The 18,333-nt window shown below is 40.7% G+C and overlaps 2 protein-coding genes across 2 annotated transcripts in view; one reads left to right on the top strand and one right to left on the bottom strand.

Annotated features, from left to right (window-relative positions):
- HERC3 (HECT and RLD domain containing E3 ubiquitin protein ligase 3) overlaps positions 1–18,333 on the bottom strand; it is a 148,372-nt gene that overhangs the window by 27,115 nt on the left and 102,924 nt on the right. The gene's annotated exons all lie outside the window — the stretch shown is intronic.
- Positions 16,028–17,948, top strand: NAP1L5 (nucleosome assembly protein 1 like 5). Its single transcript, XM_068542041.1, has one exon. It carries the CDS (start codon positions 16,133–16,135, stop codon positions 16,715–16,717), a length of 585 nt encoding a protein of 194 aa, XP_068398142.1. The 5' UTR covers positions 16,028–16,132; the 3' UTR covers positions 16,718–17,948.

Below are 18,333 nucleotides of genomic sequence, written 5' to 3'. Positions count from 1 at the left end.
TTTATAGGACATTCCATCCAAAAACAGCAGATTACACTTTCTTCTCAAGTGTGCACAGAACATTCTCCAGGATAGATCACATCTTGAGTCACAAATCAAGCCTCAGTAAATTTAAGAAAACTGAAATCATATCAAGCAGCTTTTCTGACCACAACGCTATGAGATTAGAAATCAATTACAGGGGAAAAATACGTAAAAAACACAAACACATGGAGCCGAAACAATATGTTACTAAATAACCAAGAGATCACTGAAGAAATCAAAGAGGAAATCAAGAAATACCTAGAGACAAATGACAATGAAAACACGATGATCCAAAACCTATGGGATGCAGCAAAAGCAGTTTTAAGAGGGAACTTTATAGCTATTACAAGCCTACCTCTAGAAACAAGAAAAATCTCAAATAAACAATCTAACCTTACACCTAAAGGAACTAGAGAAAGAAGAACAAACAAAACCCAAAGTCAGCAGAAGGAAAGAAATCATAAAGATAAGAGCGGAAATAAATGAAATAGAAACAAAGAAAACAATAGCAAAGATCAATAAAACTAAAAGCTGGTTCTTTGAGAAGATAAACAAAATTGATAAGCCATTAGCCAGACTCATCAAGAAAAAGAGGGAGAGGACTCAAATCAATAAAATCAGAAATGAAAAAGGAGAAGTTACAACAGACACCACAGAAATACAAAGCATCCTAAGAGACTACTACAAGCAACTCTATGCCAATAAAATGGACAACCTGGAAGAAATGGACAAATTCTTAGAAAGGTATAACCTTCCAAGACTCAACCAGGAAGAAACAGAAAATATCAACAGACCAATCACAAGTAATGAAATTGAAACTGTGATTAAAAATCTTCCAACAAACAAAAGTCCAGGACCAGATGGCTTCACAGGTGAATTCTATCAAACATTTAGAAAAGAGCTAACACCCATCCTTCTCAAACTCTTCCAAAAATCTGCAGAGGAAGGAACACTCCCAAACTCATACTATGAGGCCACCATCACCCTGATACCAAAACCAGACAAGGATACTACAAAAAAAGAAAATTACAAACCAATATCACTGATGAATATAGATGCAAAAATCCTCAACAAAATACTAGCAAACAGAATCCAACAACACATTAAAAGGATCATACACCACGATCAAGTGGGATTTATCCCAGGGATGCAAGGATTCTTCAATATACGCAAATCAATCAATGTGATACACCATATTAACAAACTGAAGAATAAAAACCATATGATCATCTCAATAGATGCAGAAAAAGCTTTTGACAAAATTCAACACCCATTTATGATAAAAACTCTCCAGAAAGTGGGCACAGAGGGAACCTACCTCAACATAATAAAGGCCATATATGACAAACCCATGGCAAACATCATTCTCAATGGTGAAAAACTGGAAGCATTTCCTCTAAGATCAGGAACGAGACAAGGATGTCCACTCTCACCACTATTATTCAACATAGTTCTGGAAGTCCTAGCCACGGCAATCAGAGAAGAAAAAGAAACAAAAGGAATACAAATTGGAAAAGAAGAAGTAAAACTGTCACTGTTTGCAGATGACATGATATTATACATAGGGAATCCTAAAGATGCCACCAGAAAACTACTAGAGCTAATCAATGAATCTGGTAAAGTTGCAGGATACAAATTTAATGCACAGAAATCTCTTGCATTCCTATACACTAATGATGAAAAATCTGAAAGAGAAATTATGGAAACACTCCCATTTACCATTGCAACAAAAAGAATAAAATACCTAGGAATAAACCTACCTAGGGAGACAAAAGACCTGTATGCAGAAAACTATAAGTCACTGATGAAAGAAATTAAAGATGATACCAACAGATGGAGAGATATACCATGTTCTTGGATTGGAAGAATCAATATTGTGAAAATGATTATACTATCCAAAGCAATCTACAGATTCAGTGCAATCCCTATCAAATTACCAATGGCATTTTTTACGGAACTAGAACAAATCATCTTAAAATTTGTATGGAGACACAAAAGACCCCGAATAGCCAAAGCGGTCTTGAGGGAAAAAAACGGAGCTGAAGGAATCAGACTCCCTGACTTCAGACTATACTACAAAGCTACAGTAATCAAGACAATATGGTACTGGCACAAAAACAGAAACATAGATCAATGGAACAGGATAGAAAGCCCAGAGATAAACCCACGCACCTATGGTCAACTAATCTACGACAAAGGAGGCAAAGATATACAATGGAGAAAAGACAGTCTCTTCAATAAGTGGTGCTGGGAAAACTGGACAGCTACATGTAAAAGAATGAAATTAGAACACTCCCTAACACCATACACAAAAATGAACTCAAAAAGGATTCGAGACCAAAATGTAAGACCGGACACTATAAAACTCTTAGAGGAAAACATAGGAAGAACACTTTTTGACATAAATCACAGCAAGATCTTTTTTGATCCACCTCCTAGAGTAATGGAAATAAAAACAAAAATAAACAAATGGGACCTAATGAAACTTCAAAGCTTTTGCACAGCAAAAGGAAACCATAAACAAGACAAAAAGACAACCCTCAGAATGGGAGAAAATATTTGCAAACGAATCAATGGACAAAGGATTAATCTCCAAAATATATAAACAGCTCATTCAGCTCAATATTAAAGAAACAAACAACCCAATCCAAAAATGGGCAGAAGACCTAAATAGGCATTTCTCCAAAGAAGACATACAGATGGCCAAGAAGCACATGAAAAGATGCTCAACATCACTAATTATTAGAGAAATGCAGGTCAAAACTACAATGAGGTATCACCTCACACCAGTAAGAATGGGCATCATCAGAAAATCTACAAACAACAAATGCTGGAGAGGGTGTGGAGAAAAGGGAACCCTCTTGCACTGTTGGTGGGAATGTAAATTGATACAGCCACTATGGAGAACAGTATGGAGGTTCCTGAAAAAACTAAAAATAGATTTACCATATGATCCAGCAATCCCACTACTGGGCGTATACCCAGAGAAAACCATAATTCAAAAAGACACATGCACCCCAATGTTCATTGCAGCACTATTTACAATAGCCAGGACATGGAAGCAACCTAAATGCCCATCGACAGACGAATGGATAAAGGTGATGTGGTACATATATACAATGGAATATTACTCAGCCATAAAAAGGAACGAAATTGAGTCATTTGTTGAGACGTGAATGGATCTAGAGACTGTCATACAGAGTGAAGTAAGTCAGAAAGAGAAAAACAAATATCGTATATTAACGCATGTATGTGGAACCTAGCAAAACGGTACAGATGAGCCGGTGTGCAGAGCAGAAGTTGAGACACAGATGTAGAGAACAGACATATGGACACCAAGGGGCGAAAACTGCGGTGGGGTGGGGATGGTGGTGTGCTGAATTGGGCGATTGGGATTGACATGTATACACTGACTGGTATAAAATTGATGACTAATAAGAACCTGCAGTATAAAAAAAACAAACAAAACAACTAATACTAAACTTTCATTGGGTTATCTGTATGGAAATATGTTAATATAAATGTTTCAGACATTACGTGAAATTTCTAAAAATCTTATATGTTCTGGTATAATGTAATAAGTCATAATTCTAGTTATTACTTTAAAATGTATATCTCAGAAAAAACTAAATTTCCTTGTCAATTGCACTATTATGAACTTTCATCAAATCTTTAACCATGGTCATTTTTAAGTCTTTTGTCAGTTACAGACAGTTCTGGGCGTACTCTGATGCTTTTGCAAATATGTTCCTATAAAAGGGTTTCATCTTCAAGGAATTCATGGAAAAGACTCTGACAAGTACAGGTTTCTGGTAACTGACTGTACTGCTGAACTGAATGAATAAGCATTTTCAGAACTCTAATGAAAAACTGATGAACTTATAAAAGTGCTAAGAAAAGATCAAGATGAAAAAAAAAATTAATTACATGGGACTGAGTGAACTGATGAGGATGAGTATAATTTTTGTGACTTTCTGTTTGAATTTTAAAAAAAAATCCCACAAGGACTCAGAGACAAAGAATATAGAAATCAATTTTCACTGCAAAGTAAAGGAGCTGGTACAGTGGGGGATTACTGGACTGAATGTCAATATTATGACATAGTATGAGTGTGTTTCGTGTTTGGTAATTGCAATCATTGTTGCTTTTGTTGTGGTCATCCATTTACAATGCTTGGTGTCAGTCTATTTATCTCTTGTAAAAATAAAATACAGTGTGTGTGTGTGGAAAAAAAAATGAGTTAAAGCTATACTTATTGAAGTTGATGTGCTAGTATGGACAGATGTTTATTTACACTATTAAATGGAAAAAGCAAGCTGTAAAACAATATTCTACCCTATAAAGTACTCATCATTTATATAAGAATTTCCCACTGATGGACATTTAGGTTGGTTTCTGTTTTTCTCCCTAGGTTTAAATAACAACTTTCTATAACCAAAAAAAAAAAAAAAATCTAATGAACAGAATGGGAGAAAATATTTGCAAATGAAGTGACTGACAAAGGATTAATCTCCAAAATACATAAACAGCTCATGCAGCTCAATATCAAAAAAAAACAAACAACCCAATCAAAAAATGGGTGGAAGATCTAAATAGACATTTCACCAAAGAAGACATACAGATGCACATGAAAAGATGCTCATCACTAATTATCAGAGAAATGCAAATCAAAACTAAATTGAGGTGTCACCTCACCCCGGTCAGAATGGCCATCATCAAAAAATCTACAAACAATAAATGCTGGAGAGGGTGTGGAGAAAAGAGAATCCTCCCACGCTGTTCGTGGGAATGTAAATCGGTACAGCCACTATACAGAAGAGTATGGAAGTTCCTTAAAAAACTAAAAATAGAGCTACCATATGATCCAGCAATCCTACTCCTGGGCATATGTCCAGAGAAAACCATAATTCAAAAAGATACACATACCCCAATGTTCACTGCAGCACTATTTACAACAGTCAGGACATGGAAGCAACCTAAATGTCCATCAACAGAGGAATGGATAAAGAAGATGTGGTACATATATAACAATGGAATATTACTCAGCCATAAAAAGAATGAAATAATGCTATTTGCAGCAACATGGATGGACCTAGAGATCATCAAACTGAATGAAGTAAGTCAGTCAGAGAAAGACAAACATCATATGATATCACTTATACGTGGAATCTAAAAAAATGGTACAAATTAACTTATTTACAAAACAGAAATAGAGTTACAGATGTAGGAAACAAACTTATGGTTACCAGGGGGGAAGCTGAGGGATAAATTGGGAGACGGGGATTGACATAAACACACTACTATATGTAAAATAGATAACTAATAAGAACCTACTGTATAGCACAGGGAACTCTACTCAATACTCAGTGCTCTGTAATGACCTAGATGGGAAAAGAATCTGAAAAAGAGTGGATATATGTATAGGTATAACTGATTCACTTTGCTGTACAGCAGAAACTACACAACACTGTAAATCAACTGTACACCAATAAAATTATTTTTAAAAATCTAATGACAGAATGGCCATTATCAAAAAAGCTAAAAACAAAAAATGCTGGAAAAGGTGTGGTGAAAAAGGAACCCTCCTACACTCTTGGTGGGAATGTAAATTGATACAACCACTATGGAGAACAGTATGGAGGATCCTTAAAAAACTAAAAATAGAACTACCATATGACCCAGCAATCCCACTACTGGGCATATACCCTGAGAAAACCATAATTCAAAAAGAGACATGCACCCCAATGTTCACTGCAGCACTATTTACAATAGCCAGGACATGGAACCAACCTAAATGTCCATCAACAGATGAATGGATAAAGAAGATGTGGCACATATATACAATGGAATATTACTCAGCCATAAAACGAAACAAAATTGAGTTATTTGTAGTGAGGTGGATGGACCTAGAGACTGTCATACAGAGTGAAGTAAATCAGAAGAGAAAAATAAATACCTTATGCTAACGCGTATATATAGAATCTAAAAAAAAAAAATGGTACTGATGAACCTAGTTTCTGGGCAGGAATAAAGAGGTAGACATAGAGAATGGACTTGATGACGTGGGGTGGGAGGGCAAAGCTGGGGCAAAGTGAGAGTAGCATCGACGTATATACACTACCGAATGTGAAATAGTTGGCTGGTGGGAAGCAGCCGCATAGCACAGGGAGATGGGCTCGGTGCTTTGCGATGACCTAGAGGGGTGGGATAGGGAGGATGGCAGGGAGGTTCAAGAGGGAGGGGATATGGGGACATGTGTTTGCATAAGGCTGATTCACTTTGTTGTGGAACAGAAACTAACACGGTACTGTGAAGCAGTTCTACTCCAATAAAGATGTATTAAAAAAAAAACTAATGAAATTTGCCCTGCTAGGTTTATAATTTGCTTGGGACCTCTGGCCCCTTTCCTCCTCCTTTTAGAATGAGAATGTCTTTCCAATGCCTGTCCCACCATTGTATTTGGAACAATCTGTCTGGTTTCACAAGTTCACAGGCTATAGAAGAATTTTGTCTCAGGATGAATCAAACCTTAAGTCTCACTCATACCTGACTTAGACGATATTTACACGATATATTAGTCCAGACTCTCCAGGGAAACAGAACCAATAGGAAGTGTGTGGGCATATGTGTATATACATATACAAATAGAGAGAGAGATTATAAAGCATTAGCTCACGCAATTATAGAGGCTGACAAACCACAAGATCTGCAAGCTGGAGACCCAGGAGAGCAGATGATGCAGCTCTAGCCCAAAAGCAGGCAGGCTCGAGACCCAGGAAGGGCTGATGCTTCCATCAGAGTCTGAAGGCAGGAAAAAACTGATGTCCCGGGGCTTCCCTGGTGGCACAGTGGTTAAGAATCCGCCTGCCAATGCAGGGGACACGGGTTCGAGCCCTGGTCCAGGAAAATCCCACATGTCGCGGAGCAACTAAGCCCATGCATCACAACTACTGAGCCTGCACTCTAGAGCCCGCGAGCCACAACTACTGAGCCTGTGTGTTGCAACTCCTGAAGCCTGCGCGGCTAGATCCTGTGCTCTGCAACAAGAGAAGCCACCGCAATGAGAAGGCCACGCACCACAACGAAAGAGTAGCCCCCGCTCGCCGCAACCAGAGAAAGCCCATGCACAGCAACGAAGACCCAACACAGCCAAAAATAAATAAATAAATTTATTTTTAAAAAAAACAAAAACAAAAAAACTCATGTCCCGGCTCAAAGGCAGTCAGGCAGGAGTCCCTCTTACTCAGCCTTTTTCTTCTATTTAGGCCTTCAACTGATTGGATGAGACCCATGCACGTCAGGGAAGGCAATCTGCTTTACTCAGTTTCCTGATTCAGACGTTAATCTCGACCAGAGACATCTTCACACACATACCCAGAGTAACGTCTGACCAAACATCTGGGTACTCCATGGCCCAGCCAAGTTGACACAGAAAACTAACCATTACAGAAGAGACTTTGGATTTAGAGTTGATGCTGGAACAGGTTAAGACCTTGGGGGATGCTGGAACTGAGTGAATGTATTTATAGGTGAGAAAGACATGAATTTGGGGGGGGGGGGGGGAGGGCAGAGAATAGTGCGTTATGGGTTGGACTGCGTCTCCCTAAAATTCCTGTATTAAAGTCCTAACCCCCATTACCTCAGAAGGTGACCTTATTTGGAGACAGGGTCTTTACAAAGGTTATCAAGTTAAAATGAAAGCATTAGGGTGGATCCTAAGGCAATATGACTGCTATCCCTATCAAAAGGGGAAATGTGGACACAGACCTGCATAGAGGGAAGACAATGTGAAGAGACACAGGGAGAAGACAGCTATCCACAAGCCGATGAGAGAGGTCTGGAATAATTCCTTCCCTCACAGCCCCCGGAAGGATGCAACCCTGCCAACACCTTGGTTTTGGAGTTCTAGCTTCCAGAACTGTGAGACAATAAATTCCTGTTGTTTAAACCACTTAGCCTGTAGTATTTTTTTACAGCAGCCCTAGCAAACTAATACACAGACTCTAATCTCTGCCTATCAATTACTATTGCTCTCACCACATTCTTTTCTTTAACAATGATCATTAACACTTATGGAGTGTTTACTAGGTGCTAGTCACTGCAATAAGTGCTTGGATACACGCTACCTCAGTGAATACTCAAGGCCACCCTTTGAGTAAACTTTACGGTATAAGAATTGTGACTCAATAAAAATAAATATACAAACAGTCAAGAAAAAACAACTTTTTTGAAGTTGATGTGATCATTATTGCAATTTCACAACTGAATTCAAGAAAACAACTATTATAAGGGCAGGGGCAGAAATTGAAGCCAGATGTCTGAGTACAGACCTGTGCTCTCAACCACCTAATCAAAGTGCCCTCCCTTACCCCACTGCGCTTTCTTCCAATGTGACAGCTGCATGAGAGATTACAATATGCCGAGATAGCTCATCGTGCTATTCACAGGTATGTGTTACTTGCAGCCCCACAGTACACCAGCGTCCACAAAGCCCATAAAATGAGACAACTCTTAATAAGTTAATTTTTAAACACACAAATCTTAAAAAGCAGGTACTATATGCATTGCCAAGGGTTTTCAGAAGTCTGAATCCAAACTGTAGTAAGGGTCTTTTTAAAAGCTTGTCAAACCGGTTCTGAAATTAATACAGAAAGTCAAAGGAACTAGAAAAGCAAAACAATTATGAAAAAGAACAGAGTTAGCCAACTGGAATTACCTAACTTCATGACTTATTATTATAAAGCTACAGTTATCAAGTGTGGTATTGGTGAAAGGACACATAAATCAGTGCAACAGAACAGAAAGTCCAGAAATGGATCCACATGTACATGGACAGTTAATTTTTGCCAAATTTGAATGAGCAATTCTGTGGAGAAAGGATAGTATTTTCAATAGAAGTCGTACTGCATCAACAGAATATTCATATGCTAAAGGTATATATCCCTATACCTGACACCTATTTAAAAGTCAACTCAATATGGATCGGAGTCTAAAAGTGAAACTTGAAGTTGTAAAACTTCCGGAAGAAAACATAAGACCAAATCTTTACGGCCCTGAAGTTGGCAAAGATTTCTTAAATATGCCACCCAAAGCATAATCTGTAAGGAAAAAGTTAATAAAATGGATTTATCAAAATTTTAAATATCTGCATTTTGAAGACACTATTACAAAAATGAAAGACAAGCCCCAGACTGAAAGAACATATTTACAAAACACGTATCTCACATAGGACCTGTACCCAAAATATATAAAAACATTAAAAAGTTAATGAACAAACACATGGAGGCTACACAATACACTACTTAATAACGAAGTGATCACTGAAGAAATCAAAGGGGAAATCAAAAAATACCTAGAAACAAATGACAATGGAGACACGACGACCCAAAACCTATGGGACGCAGCAAAAGCAGTGCTAAGAGGGAAGTTTATAGCAATACAAGCCTACCTCAAGAAACAGGAAACATCTCGAATAAACAACCTAACCTTGCACCTAAAGCAATTAGAGAAAGAAGAACAAAAAACCCCCAAAGCCAGCAGAAGGAAAGAAATCATAAAGATTAGGTCAGAAATAAATGAAAAAGAAATGAAGGAAACAATAGCAAAAATCAATGAAACTAAAAGCTGGTTCTTTGAGAAGATAAACAAAATTGATAAACCATTAGCCAGACTCATCAAGAAAAAAAGGGAGAAGACTCAAATCAATAGAATTAGAAATGAAAAAGGAGAAGTAACCACTGACACTGCAGAAATGCAAACGATCATGAGAGATTACTACAAGCAACTCTATGCCAATAAAATGGACAACCTGGAAGAAATGGACAGATTCTTAGAAATGCACAAACTGCCGAGACTGAACCAGGAAGAAGTAGAAAATATGAACAGACCAATCACAAGCACTGAAATTGAAACTGTGATTAAAAACCTTCCAACAAACAAAAGCCCAGGACCAGATGGCTTCACAGGCGAATTCTATCAAACATTTAGAGAAGAGCTAACACCTATCCTTCTCAAACTCTTCCAATATATTGCAGAGGGAGGAACACTCCCCAACTCATTCTACGAGGCCACCATCACCCTGATACCAAAACCAGACAAAGATGTCACAAAGAAAGAAAACTACAGGCCAATATCACTGACGAACATAGACGCAAAACTCCTCAACAAAATACTAGCAAACAGAATCCAACAGCACATTAAAAGGACCATACACCATGATCAAGTGGGGTTTATTCCAGGAAAGCAAGGATTCTTCAATATATGCAAATCAATCAACGTGATACACCATATTAACAAATTGAAGGAGAAAAACCATATGATCATCTCAATAGATGCAGCGAAAGCTTTCGACAAAATTCAACACCCATTTATGAAAAAAGCCCTGCAGAAAGTAGGCATAGAGGGAACTTTCCTCAACATAATAAAGGCCATATATGACAAACCCACAGCCAACATTGTCCTCAATGGTGAAAAACTGAAACCATTTCCACTAAGATCAGGAACAAGACAAGGTTGCCCACTCTCACCACTATTATTCAACATAGTTTTGGAAGTGTTAGCCACAGCAATCAGAGAAGACAAAGAAAGAAAAGGAATCCAAATCGGAAAAGAAGAAGTAAAGCTGTCACTGTTTGCAGATGACATGATACTATACATAGAGAATCCTAAAGATGCTACCAGAAAACTCCTAGAGCCAATCAATGAATTTGGTAAAGTAGCAGGATACAAAATTAATGCACAGAAATCTCTTGCATTTCTATACACTAATGACGAAAAATCTGAAAGTGAAATTAAGAAAACACTCCCGTTTACCACTGCAACAAAAAGAATAAAATATCTAGGAATAAACCTACCTAAGGAGACAAAAGACCTGTATGCAGAAAATTATAAGACACTGATGAAAGAAATTAAAGATGATACAAATAGATGGAGAGATATACCATGTTCCTGGATAGGAAGAATCAACATTGTGAAAATGACTCTACTACCCAAAGCAATCTACAGATTCAATGCAATCCCTATCAAACTACCACTGGCATTTTTCACAGAACTAGAACAAAAAATTTCACAATTTGTATGGAAACACAAAAGACCCCGAATAGCCAAAGCAATCTTGAGAACGAAAAATGGAGCTGGGGGAATCAGGCTCCCTGACTTCAGACTATATTACAAAGCTTCAGTAACCAAGACAGTTTGGTACTGGCACAAAAACAGAAATATAGATCAATGGAACAGGATAGAAAGCCCAGAGATAAACCCACACACATATGGTCACCTTATCTTTGATAAAGGAGGCAAGCATATACAGTGGAGAAAAGACAGCCTCTTCAATAAGTGGTGCTGGGAAAATTGGACAGCTACATGTAAAAGTATGAAATTAGAACACTCCCTGACACCATGCACAAAAATAAACTCAAAATGGATTAAAGACCTAAGTGTAAGGGCAGACACTATCAAACTCTTAGAGGAAAACATAGGCAGAACACTCTATGACATACATCACAGCAAGATTCTTTTTGACCCAGCTCCCAGAGACATGGAAATAAGAACACAAATAAACAAATGGGACCTAATGAAACTTAAAAGCTTTTGCACAGCAAAGGAAACCATAAACAAGACCAAAAGGCAACCATCAGAATGGGAGAAAATATTTGCAAATGAAGCAACTGACAAAGGATTAATCTCCAAGATTTACAAGCAGCTCATGCAGCTCAATAACAAAAAAACGAACAACCCAATCCAAAAATGGGCAGAAGACCTAAATAGACATTTCTCCAAAGAAGATATACAGATGGCCTACAGACACATGAAAGAATGCTCAACATCATTAATCATTAGAGAAATGCAAATCAAAACTACAATGAGATATCATCTCACACCGGTCAGAATGGCCATCATCAAAAAATCTAGAAACAATAAATGCTGGAGAGGGTGTGGAGGAAAGGGAACACTCTTGCACTGTTGGTGGGAATGTAAATTGATACAGCCACTATGGAGAACAGTATGGAGGTTCCTGAAAAAACTACAAATAGAACTACCATACGACCCAGCAATCCCACTACTGGGCATATACCCTGAGAAAACCATAGGTCAAAAAGAGTCATGTACCAAAATGTTCATTGCAGCTCTATTTACAATAGCCAGGACATGGAAGCAACCTAAATGTCCATCGACAGATGAATGGATAAAGAAGATGTGGCACATATATACAATGGAATATTACTCAGCCATAAAAAGAAATGAAATGGAGGTATTTGTAATGAGGTGGATGGAGTTAGAGTCTGTCATACAGAGTGAAGTAAGTCAGAAAGAGAAAAACAAATACAGTATGCTAACACATATATACGGAATCTAAGGAAAAAAAAAAAAAAAAAAAAAAAGGCCATGAAGAACCTAGTGGCAAGACGGGAATAAAGACACAGACCTACTAGAGAATGGACTTGAGGATATGGGGAGGGGGAGGGGTGAGATGTGACAGGGTGAGAGAGTGTCATGGACATATATACACTACCAAATGTAAAATAGATAGCTAGTGGGAAGCAGCCGCATAGCACAGGGAGATCAGCTCGGTGCTTTGTGACCACCTAGAGGGGTGGGATGGGGAGGGTGGGAGGGAGGGAGATGCAAGAGGGAAAAGAAATGGGAACATATTGTATATGTATAACTGATTCACTTTGTTATAAAGCAGAAGCTAACACACCATTGTAAGGCAATTATACTTCAATAAAGATGTTTAAAAAAAAAAAAAGTTAATGAGAGCAAAAACTTCAATTTAGAAAATGGACGAAAGCTCTAAACAGACATTTTATTAAAGGAGATATATGAGTGACACATAAGCACGCTGGAAGATAATATCTCTAATCACCATGGACACATACACAGCTGAGATGAGGGGACAAAAAACCAACAATACCAAATGCTGGCGAGGGTGTGAAGCAACTGCATCTCTCAGGCACTGCTGGTGTGAAGGCAAGGGGTTCAGCCGCTGTGGAAAACACCGTGAAGTTTCTTATAAAGTTAAACCCACGTTTACCGTATGACCCAGCAATTCCACTTCTAGATACTTAGCCAAGAGAAATAAAGACCTCTGTTCACACAGAAATCTGCTGATGAATGTTCACAGCAGCATTATCCGTTATCACAAAAAAAAAACTGGAAATAACTCAAATGGGAATATTACTCAATAATAAAAAGGAACAAAGTACCAATACAGTGTACGGAACACCGCTGATGAATCTCAAATTCATTATGCTGAGTGAAGAAGGCTCCACACGTATGATTCCATTTACGTGACGTTCTGGGGAAAAGACAGAATTATAGAGACAGGTAACAGATCAACGGTTGCCAGGTCGGGCAGGAAGGGAAAGACCGGGAGCATATCTGGGGGAGACGAGGTTACTGCTCTGCAGTTCTATTACTGTAGTGTATACAGGACTCTGTATGTCTGTCAAAGTATCCTAAAAGGGTAAACTTGATTGTACACAAATTAGATCTCAATACAGACTTAAAAAAAAAAAAGAGTAGCCTTGAGACCGGCTGGGACCCTTGGCTGCAGCGCTGGCACCTGGACAAACATCTCCTCCAGCAGGAAAATACAAAGAAAGCAGAAGGGACTAAAAATAACCGCACGCGTGCCCAGTTGGGGCAAATTACGAACAAGGTACAAAAAGACCAAATACCCAACGTCACTTCTGAGGAACCGGGAGCAAAAGCAGGGTACCAGGAACCGAAAGCAGGGTACTGCGCATGCCCCCTGCACACAGACCCACCAAGGGGCTGGGCAGACCAGCAAAGCTACCCCTCTGGCCTGACCCCTGGACCCATTCCTACCCTCGCCCCAGATGAGGAACCCCCTCACCTCTCCGCTTAGGGAGTGAAAAGGGAAACTGTTACGTGCTTTAGCTCCCTTGTGCTGTAGCACTAGTCCCAATAAAGCCTTGCTTGAATTTCTTACCTGGCCTCTTATCAGCTTCTATTGATTAAGGAGTCCAAGAACCCCATAGCTTAAGGCGAAGTTTAAAATTTTTTTTTAAGATGGGAACATAAAAATCCTAAGAGACGGGGCACACCCTGGTGGTCTCAAGCAAGTTAAGTTAGTTAAATAGATTTGAATAAAGTTTGGGTCTTGTTCTGTTTTGTCTTTTTAAAGTATGTCACAGCTTCTATACTACAGGAGTTTGAAGGCCTGGTTTCTGCCCAATTCTGCCAATCAGGTGATACATAGTTGTAAGAGAATATTTATTTCACTTTCTTTTTCTGCTGCTAAGTTCCTTATTTTTAAAAATGAGAAAAGGCATTCCTAACCTCAAGGTAGCTTTAGTTGGCTGATCCTATACATATTCCATATATGATATACGGAATATGTATAGGATCAGCCAACTAAATATAGATACATTATTACAGCAAATTCAGTCAGAGTTAAGATTGAAATTTAACAAAAAAAAAAACTCAAGTCATTACAAACGCTAACAGGGAAGCAGATAATAAATTATCTGGAACGGAATTAAGAAGGTAAGTAATAGGAATCACAAGTACCAAAAAAAACTAGCATGTTTGCTAATGGGAATACACTGGGCCTTTTGTAAATAGTAACTTTCTTTGGGGATGGGCACAAAGATGTCCTTTTGTAAGAGAATTATTATTGCAGGTTATCTTTGTGGATTAATAAATGCAATTTAATTATTTTGCAAACAAAACACTTACAAAGTGCCCACCAAGTGTCAGCACTAAGTGCTTTACATATTATTAACTAATATCCGCAAGAATCAAAAGACGGCACCAAATGTACTTAGGGAAGTAACTTCCTTACAGTCACAGGTTTTATGGAAAAGCTTCAGCAAGTCCCAGTATAACTGATGAAGGAAAAGCATTTATATCAGTCATGGTGAATTTGAAACCACTCCTGAAGAACCCCTGTAAAGATCGTTTGCGTTCTATACCTAAACTATGTGCCCTTATCCTTACTCAAGAAGCTATCTTTCTGATTTAATAAATGAGGAACTAAAGTGTCTACTCACATGGCTATTAGAGAACAAGAGCTCGGTATTTAATAGCTTTCCTCAATGTTCTCATACACGAATCACCGGTAAGAGCCATAGCACAGGTGCTGAACGTGCCTCGGGGACAATGCCTGTACGTGTGTGTGTGTGTGTGTGTGTGCCAGCGCGCCCCCAAGGAGTGGCAGTTCTAAACACATGCTTCAGGCCCGGGAAGGCAGGGGGCCCTCGGCCCGGGCCTCAGGGCTTACACGGTCTTGCTTTCTTTGGCCCTCCTGCAGCTTTATTCCTCCCCAGAGGCCAAGGGCTCCGAGGACCCTTCGAGAACATTCCAGGATACCGGCGTTCCGAGATTCCCTATCCAAACGGCTCCAAAGCTGCTTCCAGGGTCCGTCTAGCTGGGAGAAGGCCCTGCCACCAGTATATATGCTGCTAGGCTGGGAGAGGGGCTGCTGCGGAGGGGGGGGGGGGGGGGGCAGGGGTGATGGGGGGCATGTAAACTGCACTATTCCCGCCCCCATCAGCACACGCACCCAGGTCCTCAACGGGGTGGGACGGAGCCCGCTCTCCCCGCGCCTCCACTTTCCGGAGAAGAATTCAATGAAATCTCAGGTGCTTAAAGACGGCTCCCCAGGAGTAAGCCAGAGACGCCCTGCCAACGGCATGCCAACGGCAGCCCAGCGCCAGCTAAGGGGAGATGCAGACAAGCGCCAAGCCAGGCGCACTGGCGGATGGAGATGAAGCCCTTCCCCGCGGCGCATCCCCGCCGCCAGCCCCAGCCCCCCGCTCTGCCGCGGGGGAGGCGTGCGCGGGCGGCCGGGCAGGGTCGCTAAGAAACGGGTCCGGACGCCGCCCGCAGTGCGGGGAGACGGCAGCGCAGCACCGGCGGCCGGCGGGCTGGCGCGGCTCGAGGGCCCGACCATCAGCTGATTGTGGGGAGCCAGTCAAGCGCCCGCGGGCGCAAAGGGCGGGGCCGCGCCAACGTCCCCGCCGCGGCCGACGTCAGCGCCGCTTGCCGCTTGCCGCTTGCCGCTTGCCGCAGGATCGCTGGGGCGCAGCTCGCGGGCAGCTCTGCGCGGGAGCCACCGAGACCTCTGCGCTGCTCCGCGAACATGGCCGACTCGGAGAACCAGGGCCCCGCGGAGCCGAGCCAGGCGGCGGCTGCAGCAGAGGCGGCCGCGGCGGCGGCGGCGGCGGAGGTAATGGCGGAAGGCGGTGCGCAGCGGGGAGATTGTGACAGCGCGTCCGGCGACTCCGACGGCGCGGTCGGTCAGACGGCTGAGGAGCCCCAGACGCCTGCGGAGAACGCACCGAAGCCTAGAAATGACTTTATCGAGAGCCTGCCTAACTCGGTGAAATGCCGAGTCCTGGCGCTCAAAAAGCTGCAGAAGCGGTGCGATAAGATAGAAGCCAAATTTGATAAGGAATTCCAGGCTCTGGAGAAAAAGTATAACGACATCTATAAGCCCTTGCTCGCTAAGATCCAGGAGCTCACCGGTGAGATGGAGGGGTGTGCGTGGACCTTAGAGGGTGACGACGAGGAGGACGAGGAGGAAGAGTACGAGGAGGAGGAGGAGGGGGGGGAGGAGGAGGAGGAGGAGGGAGAGCCTCCGGCAGAGGCTGCAGCGGAGGCGGCGGGCGCCGCCGCCGAGGATGAGGGTCCCCGCGCTGCAGTGTCTGACGACGCCCAGAAATAAGCGGGGGCAGAGACTGCAGAGCAGAATGACGACGCAGATGAAAAACCCCGATTTTTTTTTTTTTTTTTAACACATCGGTGGACTTGAAAAGGCTCAGGTTTTGGACCAAAATACAATGTGAATCAATTCTGACATTCCTAACATCATATTAAATCGACGCAGTCAGATTCCGGCCAGCCCGTTTCCAATCTGAACACCAATACACCAAAAGGTGTTGCAAACGAGTTAAATCTGAAATGGTTTTTTCATGATCTCTTCTGCGAGGACTGGAGTTGAGACTTCCGAAGGGTGTCAAGTAGATGTGAAGTGAAGGACGTCACTTGGAAACCCTTGGATCACACACTATCATCACACTACACGCAGACACCCAAGCCGAGACTGAACATGTTCTCAATGCCTAATTCTGCAATTTCTTTAGTCTTGCATTTTTCCAGCGCAGAAGCAGCAGAACCCAAGAAAAATATCTCATCTTTAAGACTTTGCTTTCGTAACCCAGACATCAGCTTTACACTTCAGAGAAGTGTGATGGGATGGAGGAAGCCGGTGCCGGAGATCATGACAGTACTGTTAATGAGGCCCAGAAAACTGCCACTTCAGATTCTAAAGACTGTTCTGAATATTTGGTTCTGAGAAGGAGGGTGTATAACCTGTACACTGTTGTCAACATATGTGTTCATTATTTACAGTCTTGTGTTTGTGTTTTCTTGGTAGTGTCTGTTTACAAAGGTGTTAAAAAAAAAAAAAACAAACCCAATGTTTAAGTATTGATCCCTTTAGCATTTTACAAACATTAATTTACTTGAAAAGATGTAGAATCTAGTAAATTCTGTAAAGCATGTGTATCCAATGTTATGTTTGATCCTTGTGATGTCTTTTTGTCTTGTAGCTTTTAGAACGTAGCTGTGAAAATTATCAGAACTCTTCACGGAAGCTAATATGTGGAAAAAATATATACTTGAAAAACCAATCCAACTGTGTGTCCCCACCCCCAGCTCAGAAGTAGAAGGGGTTTAAGTTTGCTTGTGTTAGCTGTGCCTTCATTATGTTGCTATGTAAATGTGATATATTAAATATAAAATGGTGCATAATCAAATTTTTCTGCTTGAGAACAGACTGTCATACAGTAAAGGATTTTTAGGAGGACACATTTAATGTAAAGACTCTTAGCTTCTTTGTGGGTTTCGAATTGTGTGATCTATAAAGAAATTTAAGCATAACGTTGTTTACCACTGTGGTGTTAATAAAACAGTATTTTCAAAAAACAAAAGGACTCATACCGACTGCCTGGAATCAAATCCCAGCTCTGCCTCCTACTAGCAGTGAATCTTGGGCAATTACATTAATCTGTGTTCAGTTTCTCCTCGTCTATAAAAGGGGGTAGTAACAGTCCCTTCCTCACAGGTTATTACGAAGAACAAACTAGCTAACTTACATAAATCCCACAGACCAGTGTCTGACCCTAAGTGCTCAAGATATTTCAGCTATTATTATTATGGTTATTATTATTAGATGAAAGATAAAGATGATGATTTGAAGTTCAATCCTCCTAAATTATGAAAGAAGAAAAAATACATATTATATTCCTAAGTTCATGATATTACTGTTAAAGAAGTGGC

Source organism: Eschrichtius robustus, chromosome 4, assembly GCF_028021215.1.
Source record: "Eschrichtius robustus isolate mEscRob2 chromosome 4, mEscRob2.pri, whole genome shotgun sequence".
Taxonomy (NCBI): domain Eukaryota; kingdom Metazoa; phylum Chordata; class Mammalia; order Artiodactyla; family Eschrichtiidae; genus Eschrichtius; species Eschrichtius robustus.
This window is presented reverse-complemented; position numbering and strand designations above follow the sequence as displayed.